The sequence below is a fragment of the Sarcophilus harrisii genome, chromosome 5 (genome assembly GCF_902635505.1).
Source record: "Sarcophilus harrisii chromosome 5, mSarHar1.11, whole genome shotgun sequence".
Classification (NCBI taxonomy): domain Eukaryota; kingdom Metazoa; phylum Chordata; class Mammalia; order Dasyuromorphia; family Dasyuridae; genus Sarcophilus; species Sarcophilus harrisii.
The window spans coordinates 38,282,962-38,304,100 of record NC_045430.1 but is presented as its reverse complement, the minus strand read 5'-3'; the positions used below and the strand labels follow the sequence as shown (position 1 = coordinate 38,304,100).

The following is a 21,139-nucleotide window of genomic DNA, read 5'->3' as shown; positions in this document are numbered from 1 at the left end:
TGGTGGTTTTATAATCTAGGAAATGAGGGAGTGGAAATAAATGATAGTTTCCTTCTAAGCTCTGAACCAATAACCTTTGATTTCTTTCAACTTTTTGATAGTACCTGATCTTTATATTTTTAATGCAGTGTTTAATTCTGTTTCCAACTCCCTAAAGTATATTATATTGAAAAGTGAATAACTTAAAGGTAAATTAATTCTAATTAAGTGCTTATCTTCTCAGATTGAAAGACTTGAAAAAGATAAAAAAGAGATATATGACCAACTCCTTAACTCTGATCCCACAAGAGAGAGCAAACGAATGGAGAAACTTGTTGGAGAAAAGATCCAATTGTGTCAGAAATTGAAAGGCTTGGAGGCCGAAATAACAGAATTACGAGCAGAGAAAGAAAACCGTGGCATTCAGGCTGAAAATATCCAAAGAATTCAGGGGCGCCAGCTGGCTGAGATGCAGGCTACCATCAGGTCCCTGGAGGTAAGTTGATTTTAATTATTTCCCTGTAGGTTATATCATATATGCTTAAAACGCTCTCGAAAATGTCTTGCTTTCTAGAACACACGTATGTGGTAGACTCACAGATCTATGCTGACGCAGTTGTGGATTCCCAAGTGTGCCTGTTTTGTTTAGATCAGAGAGAACTTCCTGATTCAAAGACAGCAGCTTTTCATTGTTAAATATTGTTGACTCTTTGTGAATCAACAAGGTGCCCCTCTGAGGTGAATGTGTTTCTCTTGCCACAGAGTATATTTGCTAAACCAGAAGAGATGATTTACTAATTAATTGATGCCCATAAAAAAGAAGTTTTCTTAAATAATAGAGAAATTCCATTCCATCCAGTTGTTGACTTATGATGAATATCTCAGATACTTTAAAATGGAAAGTCCTGGTTCAGTAGAAGCACTATATTTCCATCTTACAAACAACTTTTGGCCAAAATAAGTAAAAGTTGACCTTTCACTTATCTGCCTTCAGCCAATCCTTTCTGTGTTTCCAGAGCCAGGTAATTGCTGCTAGCAAGGAGTCTATTCATACAGATTCCATTCTGTTTGTTTTACCACTCGATGGTGTTCACTGCAAATCAAGCATTTACACATTATTGGTTTGATGTCATCTGGACTATCTAAAATATTTTTAAACCCAGAATAGATGTAGTGTTTGTGAAAAGTGATGGGACTAAAAACGTGGGTGGGTGATTTTAACTCATAGTCACCAGTTTCTATTCTGTTTTAAAGAAATTTTAAATTTGGGGTTGCTTTGCTAGCAAATTGGTAAGATCACCAATTTATTGCTATTGAATATTTGCCCACTGTGGATCTAGAAGAAACTGCTGAAATTCTCAGTCTTTTCAAGATCTCTATGTGAGTTCATTCTGTACAGTTTCTCTTTTTCTCTTCTCTCTACTCTATCTTTCATCATCTTCCTAAAGGACAGATTAGATCATGTCAACTCAGAGACTTGTTGATTCTTTATCTCTATTATGAGAACACAAAAGCATCTCAGTCAGGCAATATACCATTTGCTTACCATTTAATTTTCCACCCTTATTTCACACTCTCTCACAAATCTGATACATTAGTATCAGCCAAATTGGACTCCTTGATATTTTCAAAATTTGACCTCTGCTTCCCATTGTATATGTGTAAGTCCTTCCCCTTGTCTACAACACATTAACTCTTCATCTCTAGCCCTCAGAATCCTTTGCTTCCTTGAAAGATCTTTTCAGGTGCCATTTTTTTAAGAAATCTTCTCTCATCCCCAGATCTCTTCTCAGATTTCCTTCTAACATAGCCATCTGTGTATATGTTTTAACCCCAGGATATAGAGATGTTGCTTTGAATGTCTAGGTGCTAAGTAAGTGTTTAAATAAAATACTTGATATAGAACAATTTTACTTTTTCTACTAACAGTCTCTTTTATCTCCCTCCCAGTGCTACAAAACACTTTGGAGATAAAACAAAACTTTGATAACATATTCTTAGTCAAGCAAAAAACAAAGCCCCACATTGACAGTGTTTAAACATCATGTATGTACTTTTGCATCCAATGAGTTTCTCACCTCTTTCAGAATATGATGTTTACAAGCTGCATCATCAGTCCTTTGGAATCATGATTGGTCATTACATAAATCACAGTTCTTAGTTTTTCCAAATTGTACCATATTGTTATTGTAAAAATTGTTATCCTTATGAATTGAATGGAATTTACTCCCATATCTCCATTCTCATTGCAATCTGGCAACAAAGACTGCATTCCCTGAGGAATGCCCCATTTTTGTTCATACCTGGTTTTGCTCCTGGGCTTTTATTCTGTAGCAGTAGAGTTTAGGAATAGATGTCATTTGAGCTTCCAGTGGAAGGCTGCATACTGAAATGGTGACAGGCCTTAAGGGTCTGGAAAGATGAAAGGCCCCTTTACTTAGGAGAGCATGTTGTATGCCAGGGCTTAAGTCTGTCATTCAATGGGATAGCAAACAGTTCAACAAACTGTGTTAATTAGGCAGATAACTGTATAACAGGTACTGAGCTGGAAGATATAAAACAAGTCTGGGTCCTTCCTTCAGAATATGATTCCTGCAAATCTTTCATTCCCCTCTCATTTTTTTTAGCTATGAATAGGAACAAAGGTGACATTGCTTTATAATGTAAATTAGTTTGTTGGATATATATTTTACCATTTGCTAATTTTAGTTAACTGGAAATATTTCATTAGCTACTATTTGAAGCATTTATTAGAAATGAAATATGGTAACAAAGTTAATTTTCAATATGTCTGAATGAAGCTTGCCCTTTATAGGATCCAGTATTTTTTAACTTATTATCTGTGAAAATATTTCTAAAACATGTTACTGCCTTCTTAAATAGAACATATAAAACATAAGGGTTCTAGTCCTGTTTCATTTGCTCCCACCTTAAGAAAGTGACTTTCTGTCTCTGGATTGTTTTCATCTCTAAAATAAAAGAACTAGCTTATATCTGAAGAACACATTCAGTTCTCCTTCCTTTAGACTTTCCAATAATCCAGCCATTTTTTGATGAATTGAGGGTATTCTTTGTATTCATTTTAATGAAAAAAGCATTGGACTTGAAGTCAAAAGGTAGATGGTAGAACCAGACCACTGGCAAGTCATTTACCTCTTCTGAAGTTCAATTTCCTTAATTCTGAAATGGATGCTTGAACAACTTACCTACCCTTGCCTACCCTTGTGGAGTTGCTTGCTCACTGCTTTGTAAGCTGTAAAACTAGAAGTTATTTCCAGGGCATAAAACAGCCAACTTGTCAGAAACTGTCCTCAGTTACTTTGGAGATATTTAGGTCTCTTTGCCTTTATAGGAAAACAGAATATAAAACCAGGCTGCTTTGCTTTTTGTCTGCTTTTTATACTTTACCCTTTCTTCTGGATTTCAGTTTCTTGCCACCTTCTCTTGCTACCACCTTTCTAATTTGCTGCTTCTAGTCTGCTGTGGGATTCCAAACCAGATTAAAAAAGCTTATTAGGACGCATTGTAAAGTAAAAGTAAAAGTGTCTCAGTAAGGACCTAAGATAGTTGGTCTTAGAAACATTTATTTAGATTTATATTGATTTCCAACATAGACTAGTTAATGAATATATTTTGGATGGTTGGGATTTGCATCAATATGATACTATTTTAGTGTAATATGGAAGTTTTACTTCTTGATTTCTGTTGTTTATATTTCATATATATATGCGTATGTATATATGTGTGCGTGTACATTTGGTGAGAAAAGCTTTTGCAATTTTGACACATTTGTTATCTCATTTTGGTATTTGTTGTTTGTATTCACCAGCACACATTCTTTCATTGGATTTGTTATATTTCATATCAGTTATGAAATACTAACCCTTAAAATATCATTTTGTTTTAACTAAAGGCAGAAAAACAGTCAGCCAAGCTTCAGTATGATCGCATAGAAAAAGAACTGCAATCAACAAATGAGGAAAACACCCTCTTAATTAGTAAGCTGCACAAGGCTGAAAGAGAAATCATTGAATTGACCAGTAAAGTAAGAGCTCTTGTTCATTCTAAAATATACTTTAAGTAGATTTTTTTTAGACTGAAGAAAAAATTGTTCACCTGTCTTTGAGTTGTTCTGTAAAGTTGCAAAGGCAATAAAAATTCTTTTGCTTCTGTAGAATTGGAAAGTGATCTTTGTAAGTAGACAGTATAGAGTATGTTGTAAGCAAACTCCAACTACGTTATACATTCTGCACGTGTATTTTTGTTCTTTCAATTGATATATAATGGCTTAAGTACCTTGTGAGCAATTTTCAGAAAAAGGTTTTATACTTATTTGTAAAATATGCTTTGAGATATAAAAAAAAAAGTGTCTTTTTGTGAGACATTTTTCTCCTCAAAATAATCTCCAAACAAATATGTGAATAATATAAATAGTACAAAGATAAGATTAGACATATGTACCTGAAACTTAAAAGAATAAACAGAAATTAAACATATGGTGATAACAGTATAGAATTACAGAATTAGAAGGGCCTATATATAAAGAAAAATCCTCTCTGCCACATCCAATACAAACATAGTACAGTGAGAAAATGCTGGATTTTATTTAGAGGGTGTATTTGAATCCCAGCTCTCCTGTAGCCTTTACAAAAATAATTTTAGCTTCAATTAGCTTGTCTGCAAAATTACTAGATCAGAGGTGTCAAAACAGCAGAAACATTCTGTCCACAATACTCCAGGATCAGATAAAAATATAATTGAGAAATATTTACTGAAATAAATAAAAACACAAAAGAACAGAGATAACGTTTAAATGTGAATTTTTTTGAAGTCAATATATAACCCCAAGGGATACTTATATGTGGTTTAAAGGTCCCTATTTTTATTTGCACTTGACACCACTGGACTAGATGATCTAAGATGCCACAAAGTTCTAAATCTGTGTTCTTGTCATCTAAAAGTTAGCTCATTCAACATTTTTATATCTTTCACTATTAGGAAAATTTTCTTTTAATTGTATCAAAGATGACTCTGTGCAACTATCATATCTTCAGTCTCCACATTTCTTTTCTGACCCACTCACAAGTCTTTTCTTTATATAAATATCCTTAATTTCTTAAAGTGATCCTCATGTAGCATTTTTTCTAGTTCCTTCCTATCTTAGGTATCATCCTTCTCTGGACATGCTCCAGATTGTTAAATGTTTTTCCTCACATGTGGTACATAGCACTGAACACAGGGGTAGTCTGACAAAGCAGAGTATAGCAGTACTGTTAACTTATCTTGTTTTTTTATTCTCCATCTCTGTAATACATTCTAAGACTTATTAGCAATTTTGGTTTGCTATAGTATTGAGTCATACAGTTTGGTAACATTTTTAGCTTTTTTTTTTTTTTTTTTGCAAGGTACTATTTGCTTTTTATTATAGACTTAACAAACACACAAGTGAGAATTTCCATATACAAAGTATGACAAAAAGATTATATGTGAAACCATGTATTTCTGTTACATACAACTTGCTGAAGAACTGTTGGTTATTACCTTCCACTTCTCAATCATGTATGTGTGCAGTTAAGTATTTGAACCCAAGTATGGACTTCACCTTTATTTATATTAAATCTTTTATCTTTATAGGTACCTTTTGAGATCTTTTTGCATCTTTGCCCTATCATCCAAAATGTTAAAATCTCTCTCAGTTCTATATAATCTTCAGATTTGATAAATATGTCATCTTTGGCTTCTTTCAAGTCACTGACAAAAGTATTAAATATCACATGGCTAAATATAGTTCTCCTTTATATTCTACCAGAGGTAATTTTCCATGGATCTGTTTTTAAGAGGATAAATAAGTTTAATTTTTTTTTTTTTATTTATAGCTTTTTATTGACAGAACATATGCATGGGTAATTTTTCAGCATTGACCCTTGCAAAAGCTTCTGTTCCAACTTTTCCCCTCCTTCCCTCCATCCCCTCCCCTAGGTGGCAGGCAGTCCTCATGTATGTTAAACATGCTAAAATAAATGTTAAATATGTATACATATTTATACAGTTGTCTTGCTACACAAGAAAAATTGGATTTAGAAAGAAGGTAAAAATAACCTAAGAAGAAAAACAAAAAAGCAAACAAACAATAACAGAGTGTAAATGCTATGTTGTGGTCCACACTCATTTCCCAGTGTTATTTCACTGGGTGTACTGGTTCTGTTCATTACTGATCAATTGGAACTGCTTTGGATCCTCTCATTGTTGAAGATAGCCACTTACATCAGAATTGATGCCCATATGGTTATTGTTGTTGAGTGTATAATGTTTTCCTATTTTTACTCATTTCACTTAGCATCAGTTCATGTAAGTCTCTCCAGGCCTCTCTGAAATCATCCTGCTGGTCATTTCTTACAGAACAATAATATTCCATAATATTCATATACCACAATTTACACAGCCATTCTCCAATTGATGGACATCCATTCAATTTCCAGTTTCTAGCCACTACAAAAAGGGGTGCCATAAACATTTTTGCACATACAGGTCCCTTTCCTTTTTTTAACATCTCTTTGGGATATAAGCCCAATAGTAACACTGCTGGATCAAAGGGTATGCACAGTTTGATAGCTTTTTGAGCATAGTTCCAAACTGCTCTCCAGAATGCTTGGATCTGTTCACAACTCCCCCAACAATGTATCAGTGTCCCAGTTTCCCTACATCCCCGCTAACAATCATCGTTATCTTTTCCTGTCACTTTAGCCACTCTGAGAGGTGTGTAGTGGTATCTCAGAGTTGTCTTAATTTGCATTTCTCTGATCAATAATGATTTTGAACACCTTTTCATATGGGTAGAAATAATTTCAATTTCATCATCTGAAAATTGTTCATATCCTTTGACCATTTATCAATTAGAGAATGGTTTGATTTCTTGTAAATTAGAGTCAGTTTTCTATATATTTTGGAAATGAGGACTTTAGCAGAACCTTTAACTGTAAACCAGTTTATTGCTTCCCTTCTAATCTTGTCTGCATTAGTTTTGTTTGTATAAAACCTTTTTAATTTGATATAATCAAAATTTTCTATTTTGTGATCAATAATGATCTCTAGTTCTTTTTTGGTCACAAATTCTTTCCTCCTCCACAGGTCTGAGAGGTAAACTATCCTATGTTTTTCTAATTTATTTATAATCTCATTCTTTATGTCTAGATCATGAACCCATTTTGATCTTATCTTGGTGTATGGTGTTAAGTGTGGGTCAATGCCTAGTTTCTGCCATACCAGCAGTTTTTGTCAAATAGTGCATTCTTATCCCAAAAGTTGGGGTTTATCAAACACTACATTGCTATAGTTATTGACTATTTTGTCCTGTGAACCTAACTTATTCCAATGATCAACTAGTCTATTTCTTAGCCAATACCAAATGGTTTTGGTGACCGCTGCTTTATAATATAGTTTTAGATCAGGTACAGCTAGGCCACCTTCATTTGATTTTTTTTTTTTTTTCATTAGTTCTCTTGAACTTCTTGACCTTTTGTTCTTCCAGATGAATTTTGTTGTTATTTTTTGCTAGGTCATTAAAATAATTTCTTGGGAGTCTGATTGGTATAGCACTAAATAAATAGATTAGTTTAGGTAGTATTGTATCTTTATTATATCCACTCGACCTATCCAATATTTTTCCAATTATTTAGATCTGACTTCATTTGTGTGGAAAGTGTTTTGTGGTTTTGCTCATATACTTCCTGACTTTCCTTTGGTAGATAGTTTCCCAAATATTTTATGCTATCGACAATTAGTTTAAATGGAATTTCTCTTTGTATCTCTTGCTGTTGGATTTGTTAGTGATGTATAAAAATGCTGATGATTTATGTGGATTTTTTTTGTACCCTGCAACTTTGCTAAAGGTGTGGATTATTTCTAATAGCTTTTTAGTAGTATCTTGGGTGTTTTCTAAGTATAACATCATATCATCTACAAAGAGTGATAAAGATTTCCTCATTACCTACTCTAATTCTTTTATTCTCTTTTTCATCTCTTATTGCCAAAGCTAGCATTTCTAACACAATATTGAATAATAATGGTGATAGTGGGCAACTTGTTTCACTCCTGATTTTATTGGGAATAGTTCCAGTTTATCACCATTATATATGATGCTTACTGGTGGTTTTAAATAGATGCTATTGACTTTTTAAAGAAAAAATCCATTTATTCCTATACTCTCTAGTGTTTTTTAATAGGAATGGGTATTGGACTTTATCAAATGCCTTTTCTGCATCTATTGAGATGATCATATGATTTTTATTAATTTGGTTATTGATATGGTCAATTACGTTAATAGTTTTCCTAATATTGGTCTATATTGGCTGATTCTTAGTATAAATCCTACTTGGGGATTATCCTGGGGATGATTTTCTGTAGTCTTTTTGCTAATGCTTTATTTAAGATTTTTGCCTCAATGTTCATTAGGGAGATTGGTCTATAATTTTCTTTTTCTGTTTTCGTCCTACCTGGTTTAGGTATCAGTAACATATCTGTGTCATAAAAGGAATTTGGTAGTACTTCATTCCCTATTTTTTCAAATGGTTTATATAGCATTGGAGTTAATTGTTCTTTAAATGTTTGGTAGAATTCACATGTAAATCTATCTGGTCCTGAGGACTTTTTCTTAGGGAGTTGATTAATAGCTTGTTCTATTTCTTTTTCTAAAATGGGACTATTTAAGCAATTTACTTCTTCCTCTGTTAATCTGGGTTACCTATATTTTTGAAGGTATTCATCCATTTCATTTAAGTTATCAAATTTATTGGCATAAAATTGGGCAAAGTAACTCCCATTATCTAGTTTCCTCTTCATTAGTAGAAAGTTCTCCCTTTTCATTTTTAAGACTAACATTTTTATTTTCCTCTTTCCTTTTTCTAATCAAATTTACCAAGGCTTTATCTATTTTGTTGGTTTTTTCATAGAACCAACTCTTAGTTTTATTTATTAATTCAATAGTTTTTTTACTTTCAATTTTATTAATCTCTCCTTTTATTTTTAGACTTTCAAGTTTAGTGTTTGATTGGGGGGGAGGAGTTTAATTTTCTCTTTTTCTAGCTTTTTTAGTTGCAAGTGTAATTCATTGATTTTCACTATTTTATGCAAGTAGGCCTCTAGAGATATAAAATTTCCCCTTATTACTATTTTGGCTATATCCCACACATTTTGGTATGTTGTCTCGTTATTGTCATTCTCTTGGGTGAAATAATTAATTGTTTCTATGATTTGTTGTTTCATCCATTCATTCTTTAGGATGAGATTATTTAGTTTCTAATTACTTTTTTAATCTGTTTTCCTCTGGCTTTTTATTGAATGTAACTTTTATTGCATTGTGATCTGAAAAGGATGCATTTACTATTTCTGCCTTGATGCATTTCAATTTGAAGTCTTTGTGTCCTAATATATCATCAGTTTTTGTACAGGTTCCATGAACTGCCAAGAAGAAAGTGTATTCCTTTCTGTCTTCATTTAGTTTTCTCCAAAGATCTATCATACCTAACTTTTCTAGTATTCTATTTACCTCTTTAACTTCTTTCTTAATTATTTTATGGTTTGATTTATCTAGTTCTGAGAATATAAGGTTGAGATCTCCCACTATTATAGTTTTGCTATCTATTTCTTCTTGCAGCTCTCTTAACTTCTCCTTTAGGAATTTAGATGCTACACCACTTGGTGCATATGTTTAATATTGATATTGCTTCATTATCTATGCTGCCCTTTAGCAAGATATAGTGCCTTTCCTTATCTCTTTTAATTAGATTAATTTTTGCTTTTGCTTGATCTGAGATCAGGATGGCTACCCCTGCTTTTTTGACTTCACCTGAAGCATAGTAGATTCTGCTCCAGCCTTTTACTCTTTGTGTATTAACCTGCTTCAAGTGTATTTCCTGTAAACAACATATTGTAGGATTCTGGCTTTTAATCCAGACTGCTATCTGCTTCCGTTTTATGGGGGAGTTTACTCCATTCATTTATAGTTAAAACTACTAATTCTGTGTTTCCTGCCATCTTGTTAACCCCAGATTATTCTTCTCTCTTTCTTTTCTCCCTTACCCCCCTCCCCAGTGTTAACCTTATTAGCACCACTTTCCTCATGCGGCCTTCCCTCTTTAGCATCCCTCCCTCCCCTTAGAGTCCCTTCCCTCTTCTTAAACTTTTCCCTTTCAATTTCTGTATCCCCTACTATTTATCCTACCCCTTTCCTTTTCACTTTTCCCCTTCCACTTTTCAATGAGGTGGAAGTTTCTCTACAAACCGAATATGTCTAATATTTTTTCTTTGAGCCAGTTCTGATGAGAGTAAGATTCACACTTTGTTCATCCCCCTCCCTTCTTGAAGCCCTCAGATATAATAGGTTTCCTTTGCCTCTTAGTGAGATATAATTTCCCTCTTTTTACCTACACTTTCCCTTTTTCTGGTACAATTTCCTTTCCACCTCTAGAACCTTTTTTATATTATAACAGTAAAACAAGTTACACATGTTCTCTTTATGGATACCTATAACAAAAATACGGTTCTCAAGAGTGCTTTTTACCTTTTTATGTTTCTCTTGAGTCCTATATTTGGAGATCAAACTTTTTGTTTAGCTCTGGGGTTTTTTTATCAGAAATAAATGGAATTTACTTATTTCATTGAATGTCCATCTTCTTCCTTGGAAGAAAATGCTCAGCTTGGCTGGGGAAATTATTCTTGGCTGCATACCAGGTTCCTTTGCCTTTTAGAATGTCACATTCCAGGCCCTTTGATCCTTTAATGTGGAAACTGCTAGATCCTGAGTGATCCTTATTGTGGTTCCTTGGTATTTGAATTGGTTTTTTCTGACTGCTTGTAGTATTTATTTGTTCCTTGGTCTGATAGGAATTTAGCCACAATAGTTCTTGGAGTTTTAATTTTGAGGTCTCTTTCTGTAAGTGATTGATGAATTCTTTCAATGTCTATTTTACCTTCTATTTGTATGACATCTGGGCAGTTCTCTTTGATGATTTCCTGAAAAATAGTGTCTGGGCTCTTTTTTTCATCATGTATTTCAGGGAGTCCAATAATCCTTAGATTGTCTCTCCTAAATCTGTTTTCCAGGTCGGTTGTTTTCCCCATTAGGTATTTTACATTTTTTCAAATTTTTCAGTTTTTTTTTGTTTTGCTTGACTGATTCTTGTTGCCTAATTGAGTCATTTGTTTCCATTTGTTCAATTCTGAATTTTAGTCTGTTATTTTCTTCATTTACTTTTTTTTTAATTTCTTTTTGTATTTGTCCAGTTGAATTTTTGAATGAGTTGTTTTGTTCTATGGAATTTTTTTTCCCATTTCACAAATTCTGTTTTTTCTTGGAGTTGCTTTCTTTTTCCTGTTTATCAAATCTGTCTTTTAATGAGTTATATGCTTTTTCCATTTCACTATGTCTATTTTGTGTTGCCTTTTCCAAACTCTCTTGCAAGGCTTTTATTTCCTTTTCCCGTTTTTCTTGTAGATCTCTTTAAAGATCCTTTATAAGTTCTTCCAGGAGAGCCTTGTATGATGGGGATCAGGTTTCATCACCTTTTGAAGTTTCATCTGGAGACAATCTGCCTTTAGTCTCCTCAGGGTTTGAAATCTGTTCTTCTCTTTCCCCATAAAAGCTGTCAATTGTTAGAGTCCTCTTTACTTTTTTACTAATTTTTTTTAAGTTTTAGAGTGGAAGAGGTTTCCAAGCAACAGCAGCTGGGCTGGTTCAGTGCTGATAATCAGTTTCTTGAGCTTGAAAGTTTTAAATTGGGAGTGGGCTTTGCTAGTTGGGTGTTTACACAAAGTTCAGGATAAATATGGTGAGCCCTTGGTGGAGGGGAGGGGATAGAGTGAAGAGAGGGTGTTGAATAAGGTTGTCTAAGGAAGCATGAATTTGCTCAAGTCAACTAAAATTAATTGAAATAAGTTTATCAAATTTATAAAAAGTAAATCTCTGTACAATATCACCATTTTTAAATAGCACCATCAAAATCCAGCAGAAAAAAAAAATTGAAGAATTCCATTATGTACAGCATACACAAAATACTTGGGAGTCTATTTACTGAAGTCATGCATAGAAACTATATGAATACAGCTCTGTGATACCCTTCATAGAAACAAAGACAACCCAAAATAGTTGAAGAAATATTAATTGCCAATGTACAAATGCAGCAATATCACTTATTAATTCTTTTAGTTTAGTGCCATGCCAATCAAACTATTATAAAATTATGTCAAATGGTCAGGTATCTTTAGAGATTTAAGTAATATGAATAGAACTTTAATGAATTTAAAGAATGGCAAAATCCAAGACTCTTTTCCTAGGGATTATAGTATAAGCTCAATATAATGCACAAATTCAAGAAATGAATGGTAATGATAGCTAGAAATAATTACTCAGGAATTCAGAAATGTATTATTCTGGTCACTCATATTCAGATGGTAGTCTTAACTGTTAGTTCAGTTGGCTGATAAATCCACTAATATGGTGAGTTCAGTCTTCCTGTGATCCAGAATGAGAATTATAAGGAGGGAACACTTGCTATACCCTTAAGGTCAATAAGCCATCAGGCAAAAAAAAGTGCTTATCTGATTACAAAAAGGATTAGATAATAAAATATACTCTCACTATTTAGTAGAAAAAGACTCATTATATGCACATACATTAAGTTCATAATGGACTTCCTTTAGAGCAAGCAAACATTTTCCCCAGAATCAGACCTTGATTGAGAACTTAATGTTTCCTTCTATAGAATGAATTACATAGGATCACATTTGGTAAGTTATTTCTAATCACAAGGATACAAGATCTATATTAACATCCAACAAATGTTTACCCAAATTTTATTGACTTACAGATCAAACACCCCCAGGTGTTCCTTTGCATTGCAAACAATCATTTCTTAAAATTGGAAAATGTAAAGAAAGCTGTGAACAATGTTTTTGAAGTATTATTTAAAATCTTAACTTCTTACTATTTTTTTCCTCTATAAAAGCATCCCTTGTAGCCTTAGGGACCAGATTTTTCCCTCTGTACTGCTCAGTTTGTTTTGTGCAGTAATTTTCAATAATTCATTTAAATGTAAAATGAACATACTCTCTTTAAAAATCTAATGTGAAGCCAGTCAACTCTTCCTCCTGCCTGTCAAGTTATACAGAAGGAGGTAGAATGTATAACTGTAAATTGCTTTAGTCCATCAGTCTGTTGATGGGAAAGAAGACATTAGAAGGATTATAGCTGAGGGAAAGCAGAAGGCAAGACATTGACTTTACATCCTGAGGGCAGGAGGTGGGGTCAGGGTTTCTTTTTGGCTGCTTCTGGACATAGAATCCTCTAGGCTGCTTGCGTCCCTGACCTGAGTCCACTCATGCTGGGATGCAGTATATTCATTTGCCTGGGTAAACACCAGTTTTTCAGTGACTTTTTTCCCTCTTATCCATGGATTTCTAGCTGATGTTTGTTGTATTTCAGGAATAGAAGAAGTTACTCTAGTTTCTCATTGGATTTCTTGATCATTTTGTTTGGTGCAAATTTCAGATTTTTGCCAGAGTAGGTATAGGAAATCTGGGTAGCCTGCCCTTGTTCAGGAAGTCAGCTTTGCTGAATACTAATATGGACGTCAGTGAGCTGCTTTTTTGTGAGTTTTTTTTTTAAACCATCAGTTTATTTGATGTTATACCTGGCACTTTTAGAAATAACCACAATTACTCAATGGATCCTTCATACCTTTTCAATTGTTTCCTTTAAGCCACCATTTTATTTAGCTTTTTTTTTCTTGGAGCAACAAAGTATTGGTGGCGGGGAATCCCTTTTCTCCAATGAGGTTCTACTATCTCTAGTACTGTCCCTCCTTATCTTTAAGACTCCTTTGCTGATTGGTTTATAGAGCCCCACTTGATCTTAGAAAGATGAATTTGATCTCTGATGATAAGGTGTACTTAGTGTTCTCTTGGTACTCCTCACTCCCTTTGACATTTCAAATATATAAGGGATTCGATTAAAGACAGAGAATCTGAGGTTTTATAACCTTTATTGAATATTTGAGAATTTAGGGGTTTAATAGAGACAACACTGGACTTAAAAGGATTAAGTTAAAATTCTTGCTTCATCACATATTAACTTTATGATGTTTGTTAAGTCCTTACTCAGCAAGAAGCTTTCTCATGTACACACATACACATACACACACACACATACATACACTGTATAAATCTAAGGTGATAGTGCATCTATATACATTACTGATTTAACTGAACATCATGAAATACTTGGAAAAGTGAAGAAGATTAAAGAAGTAAAAGATATTGAATCTTGTATTATTTTGTGTAGAAAAGTGATGATTGAGGAATGACTCAATAATGAACTTCATTATTATGTCTTTGTTATACAAAGAATGTTGATAAAATAGAACACATAGTGTTTATTAACTGTTTAATCTGCAGGGATTTAGGATAGAGATTAATAGTTCACAATGAGTATCATTAAGCCATGGCTTTGTGTGGTAATGAAATTTTTTGGATTCTCTTGAGCTTTAAAATATAGATTCTTGGATCTTAGGACCTGGGTAAATTCATTTAGGTGACTTTCTAACATGGTACTGAGTGTGAAATTGTGCCAGAAACAAATGTAATAGCTTGTTAGGCAAAGCATAATCTCATTAACAGCTAGTGAGAGAGTATGTGTATGTGCCCTCATCAATAAAAAAAAAAAAATAATAATAATTTTACTTTCAAATTACCAACAGGTTGAAGAACTTAAACATTCAAACAAATTAGAAATAGCAGATATTAAACTGGAAGCAGCAAGAACTAAAAGTGAAGTAGAAAGAGAAAGAAACAAAATTCAAAGTCAAGTGGATGGTAAGTATTTCTTATGATTTTTGCTGTTATTTATAGAAGCTAAATGAAGTTTCCAGCTTAATTAGCTTATAGACCTAGAACATTCAGATTGTCACTTTATTTTTATCTATACCAAAATTCAGTTTTATAATACTTCATATTGGTTTTTGTATTAAATTATAACATCTATATGTTTTGATTATAAATCTATTCTTTCTGTTGTCTTATTGGTTTTTATTGTCTTAAACTTATTTTGAGGCTATGGTCATATGACCTTTTTTTTCCTATCGTCACTATTCCATGATCTCTCTCTCTCTCTCTTTTTCCCCATGCAAAGACTGGATTTCATACTTAAGGACTATGATAGAACTTTTAAGTGCTCCTGAATTTCTCTATAGTAAATGAGATGCTCCTTGGCCCCATTTATTGGTAAATATGATATATCAAATCAAATTTATTGAAATAAATGGCATTTTGCTCACTATCCACCTCCATTAATATTTTCTTCCCCTAAAGTCAAAAATCTTGGCAATCTAAATATGGTGAGATTGCTATGGGCTACCTTGTCCTCCAGGTGGTACTAGAGCTAGCTTAGAAGAACCAGAGTCCTGTATTTATTTGAAAATCAAATTTTCTACTCAACTCTAGTCTTTTCATCATGAATACTTGAAAGTTCTTTATTTCACTGAATATTCACCTTTTCCCCTGAAGAATTTATATTCAGTTTTGCTGGGTAGGTGATTCTTAATTATAATCCTAGCTCCATTGCTCTGTGGAATATCATATTCCAAGCCCTTTAATGATGAGCTGCTAAATACTTGTGTGATCCTAACTGTGACTTCACTATACTTGAATTGTTTTTTTCTAGATGCTTGCAGTATTTTCTTCTTGACCTGAGAGTTCCAGAATTTGTCTATAATATTCCTGAGAGTTTTCTTTTTGGAATCCTTTTCAGAAGGTTTTTGATGGATTCTTTCAATTTCTATTTTACCCTCTGCTTCTAGATTAGAAGGACAGTTTTTCCTTAATAATTTCTTGAAAGATGATGTCCACACTCTTTTTTTCTGGTTCATGCTTTCAGGTAGACCAATCATTTTAAAATTATTTCTCCTGGATCTATTTTCCAAGTCAGTGAGGACTTTTTTCAGTGAGATATTTTACATTGTTTTATATTTTTTCATTCTTTTGATTTTGTTATATTGTATCTTGATTTCTCATAAAGTCATTAGCTTCCATTTGTTCAATTCTAATTTCCTTTTTTTTTTTTTAATGTCAACTCATTTTATTGGTAATGAAAATAGAACATGGAGAAGGACATTACAGTAAAATAATTGTTAATGACAATCTATAACATTACATGTTTTTTTTCTTTCTCTTCCCTCTCCATTTTTTTTTACTTCCAGTATTCCTATTCACATATACCACTATTTTCTCTTTTTTTGCTTTTCTTCCTCTCTAGTTTTGTTTGTTTGTTTGTTTGTTTGCCTCTCTGGTCCCAGATATATTATAAATAATCATAAATTACTAGTAGCATTCATCATTAAGAGATTGCTTGCCCTTATCTAAACTAAGATGTCTATTTACTGTTATTCTAAAACTTTGATGTATTATTAAGTTCATTAATTTGTGTAATCCCTCCCTTGGTATAAATGATGCAGTAATCATGTCTTATGCTTATAGATTTTTTTTTTCAGTTCTCTCTCTCTGTTTCTCTCCTATTAAAGCTTATTATTTTCAAAAATATGGACGGATAATTTTTCAACACTGACTCTTGCATAGCCTTGTGTTCCAGATTTTCTCTTTCACCCCACTCCCTCCCCTAGATGGCAAATAATCTAATATATGTTATATATGTTAAAATATATGTTAAATCCAATATATGTGAACTATTTATGTAATTATCTTGCTGCATAAGAAAAATCAGATCAAAAAGGAAAGAAAATGAGTAAGAAAACAAAATGCAAGCAAATAACAAAAAAAGTGAGAATGTTATATTGTGACAATTCTAATTTTCCAAGAATTATTTTCCTTAATGAGCTGGTGCACCTCCTTTCCCATTTGGCCAATTTTGCTTTTTAAAATGTTTTTCCTCATTAGCTTTTTGCATTTCCTTTTATAACCACTCTCAATTCTCTTCTACATTTTTTCCTCTGTCTCTCTTACTTGGTTTTCAATTATCTTTTGAGTTCTTCCATGACCTGGGCCCAATTTTTTTTTATTCTTAGAGGTTTTGTCTATAGAAACTTTGACTTTGTTATCTTTTACTGAGTATGTCTTGCTCTTCTTGTCACCTTAATAATTTTTTTTTTACTTTTTTTTGTTTTTTATTTAATAGCCTTTTATATACAGGATATATGCATGGGTAACTTTACAGCATTAACAATTGCCAAACCTCTTGTTCCATTTTTTCACCTCTTACCCCCCACCCCCTCCCCTAGATGGCAGGATGACCAGTAGATGTTAAATATATTAAAATATAAATTAGATACACAATAAGTATACATGACCAAAACGTTATTTTGCTGTACAAAAAGAATCAGACTCTGAAATATTGTACAATTGGCTTGTGAAGGAAATCAAAAATGCAGGTGGGCATAAATATAGGGATTGGGAATTCAATGTAATGGTTTTTAGTCATCTCCCAAAGTTCTTTCTCTGGGCGTAGATGGTTCAGTTCATTACTGCTCCATTGGAAATGATTTGGTTGATCTCGTTGCTGAGGATGGCCTGGTCCATCAGAACTGGTCATCATATAGTATTGTTGTTGAAGTATATAATGATCTCCTGGTCCTGCTCATTTCACTCAGCATCAGTTCGTGTAAGTCCCTCCAGGCCTTTCTGAAATCATCCTGTTGGTCATTTCTTACAGAACAGTAATACTCCATAATAGTCATATACCACAATTTATTCAGCCATTCTCCAACTGATGGACATCCATTCAGTTTCCAGTTTTTAGCCGCTACAAAAAGGGCTGCCAACCTTAATAATTTTGTATGGTCAGAATCTTTTTTTGTTTTCTGCTCATTTCTTGGCCTTTTAAACTCTTTATTAAAGTAGGGCTCTGTTTCCAGGGTGGGGGGGTGCACTGTTCCAAGCCGTTTTCAGAGGTCCTTCTAGGGACCTGACCAGAAGCACTCTTTTTTGGGATCCCTGCTGCACTGTAACTAAGTTCTATTGTGTTTAAAGCAAGAGAGTCCTTCCTCAGTGCTAATAAAGAGACCTTTTATGAGCTAAGGCTTCCAGAAGCCACCACTGCTGGTTTGTTTGTTTCCCAAAGCTCTCACCCTAATCACAGAAACGTTTCCTGCTGTCCTTCCAGATTGTCTTTAGTCTTTGGACTGAGAGGTCTACTGATTCAGAGGCCTCAAAGCCTGTTGGCTGATGCTGGGGCCATGTGACCTGCACCAGGACTATGCTCTGGACTCCCACCCTGGTGCCATGGACCTTTCCTGCTGAAATGGAAAATGTTACTCTAGCTTTTTGTGTGTTCTGATGTTCTAAAATTTGTGTAGAGCCATTATTTAAAGTAATTTGGAACAGTTTTGGGGAGAGCTCTGCAACTTCCTGCTTTACTCTGCCTCTTTGCTGTGTCAGTTAAGAGTATAATTTATCTTGGGTGCTACGTTTGATTGGAGAGTAATCTCCCATTTTAGCCTGAGGATTATATTCATCTTCCCAGGGTGCTTTAGACCTTGTCTAAAGTGTTGCTCTGCATTAATTCGAATACAACCATCAGGACAGTGAGCCAGTGTTACCTATTTTCTCTCATCATAGAGTCATTAGGCAAGAAATAGATCTTTTTTAAAATCAAACCTGATGAAAATTTACTCTTTATCTTTTGTCTTGCAGTTTGGGTCTTTATGGGTGAAATTATTTTGTAACAAAAGGTCTTTTCATAATGAAAATCCCCTTAATAAAACTTTGAGATGAAGGTGAAAGATAGGTCTTTATTTTTGGTTTTAACAGTTAACACAAATTAATTCCTAAGATTTTTTTCTCCTTGAGTTTTCTTATGCTATGGAAAATTTGTTGGTACTTTTAACGAGCTTATTGAAATTGAAATTATGTGTTCAGAAAGATAGTTTTTACTGTTAGTTTGCAAAGTTGTATTTTTTTTTTTTTAACCAACATCTGTGAATGCCTGTTAAATCCAATTTTTAACTTAATGGTAATGATGAAGACAATTCATCCTTTTTTCCTTCTTTAAAAACCAACCAACTAGTACTGCAATCAGACAATGAAATCCTCAAATCAACCATTGAACGCCACAAAATGCTTTTATTAGAAAAGGATCGTGAATTAGTACGGAAAATACAAGCTGCCAAAGAAGAAGGTTACCAGAAACTAGCAGCCTTGCAAGATGAAAAGTAAGGGCTTAAATGTCTTGTTTTGTTTTAATTCCCCATGTAAATGGAAACATTTTGTTGCCATCTTATCCTTATTGTGGTTCTTTTAACATAATTATCATCTGTCGGTTTTTAGGCTAGAACTTGAAAACAAATTAGCAGATTTAGAGAAAGCTAAAGTGGAACAAGATGTCTGGAGGCAATCTGAAAAGGATCAGTTTGAAGAGAAATTGCGGGCTTCACAGATGGCGGAAGAGTCAACCAAAAGGGAGCTGCAGAGTATTAGGTGACATCTTTGTCCATATAATTTCTTTATTCCAAAGTGACTCTTCTTTCTAGTGACTCTTCTCACTTGGATATGTTAAGGTAGCATAATCCTCTTTTGAGGTACCCCATTCATTTAATAAAAAGAGTATGATAGACTTTTGGAAGTGAGGTTCTTGAGTAGGAAGATTGATTATTAGAATTAAGCTAGTGAGTCTAGAATGACAATTCTAGAAGGAACCTGGAGATATTTAATACAGCCTCCACTTGTAGGAGCATTGATGTCAAACCAGGCCATCTATGTGACTGTATGTTGTTTTCTTTAAAATTTTTGGGAAGCGAATATGGACATTCTTTTAAGGATTTTGCTTCAAGGTTTTATCTCTTGGTTGTTTAAAAAGCCAATTCCTTGTTCACTTAAGCTCTACCCTACTATAATTAAATCTTCCAGTTACTCTTGTTGAGTCTTTTGCAGACATATTGATTTACTGCCCAATATTTCCAAACCTCTATCATACAATAATGAATTTGACCCTTAGTTTTCTCTTTTCTAAGCAAAATAACTCCCATTCTTTTAACTTTGCTTCATTAAGGATTATTTTCCCATCCCATTAATCATGTATTATATCCCTTGCTATTTCAGACTTGGAAGGTTAGCTGTATCTCTGTTGTGTGTGCTGTCTTTTTTTATTATGTGGTTTAAAAAAAAATAATACAATAACATAATTCAGACATCACTGATGTGGAATTTCTGATAATTTAAGAGAAGCTAGCTAGAAATTAGTGGAAAACAAGATTGTTGAATTCTTTAGTAATATAAAGGAATATATTTCCAGTTTAAGGGAATAAATAATTTTCATATAACAATAGAAAGATGCATTTGTCAATTAATCAACAAGTATTTACTAAACTTCTTTGGTGCTTTAGGGATAGAAGTTCAAAGAATGAGACCCTATCGTAATTATTAGATAAGTAGAAGTTGCTTGGGCCAACAATAAATCTCAGGTCAGGCTCCACTTAGTCATTGGTTAAGGACCAGGGGTCCTCAAACTACAGCCACGGGCCAGATGCGGCAGTTGAGGATGATTATCTCCCTCACCCAGGGCTATGAAGTTTCTTTATTTAAAGGCCCACAAAACCAAGTTTTTGTTTTTACTATAGTCCGGCCCTCCAACAGTCTGAGGGATAGTGAACTGGCCCCCCATTTAAAAAGTTGAGGACCCGTGGACCGTTAAGCCATGGTTGGCTCAGAGTGAATGTAAATAGCAGTTGTTTCTGTTTTGTCCAGAAATCCTGAGGTTTTTTCTCCTCCCAGATTGCAATTTTTTTTTTGACTAGACACAAGAAGTACAAAGCTACTTTAGTGTATTAGTCTTTGAAAATCAGAATGAACTAAACTGAATTTAGTGATTCCATGAGAAAATAAGGGATAAAATAAGTATGTTGGGGAATGACTTGAATTCTTATAAATTTGACTCAGTTCTCATATATTTGAGAGATGAGGCCTTTATCAAAAAACCTTGCAATAAAATTTTTTTCACAGTTATGATTTCTGTGTATTTCCCTTCATCCTATTTTCTTCTGTTTGTCTTTCTCTCTCTCCTTTCATTCTTATTTTTAGCTAGATCTTCACCTTCATGCTGACTAGCATAGCCTATGTTTGCACTCTGTTGAGAATTGCCTGAAATAGGGATCCTTCAACTTTG

At 33.6% G+C, this 21,139-nt stretch overlaps 1 protein-coding gene across 3 annotated transcripts in view; it reads left to right on the top strand.

Moving 5' to 3' along the window:
- The window catches only part of CEP83 (centrosomal protein 83), a 112,045-nt gene that overhangs the window by 76,847 nt on the left and 14,059 nt on the right, over positions 1–21,139 (top strand). For all 3 annotated transcript variants that reach the window (XM_031940841.1, XM_012550561.3, XM_003771028.4), the window contains 5 exons: positions 224–475; positions 3,893–4,024; positions 14,730–14,844; positions 19,046–19,190; positions 19,306–19,455. In XM_031940841.1, coding sequence (XP_031796701.1) covers positions 224–475; positions 3,893–4,024; positions 14,730–14,844; positions 19,046–19,190; positions 19,306–19,455 — 794 coding nt within the window. The remainder of the gene's footprint in view (positions 1–223; positions 476–3,892; positions 4,025–14,729; positions 14,845–19,045; positions 19,191–19,305; positions 19,456–21,139) is intronic.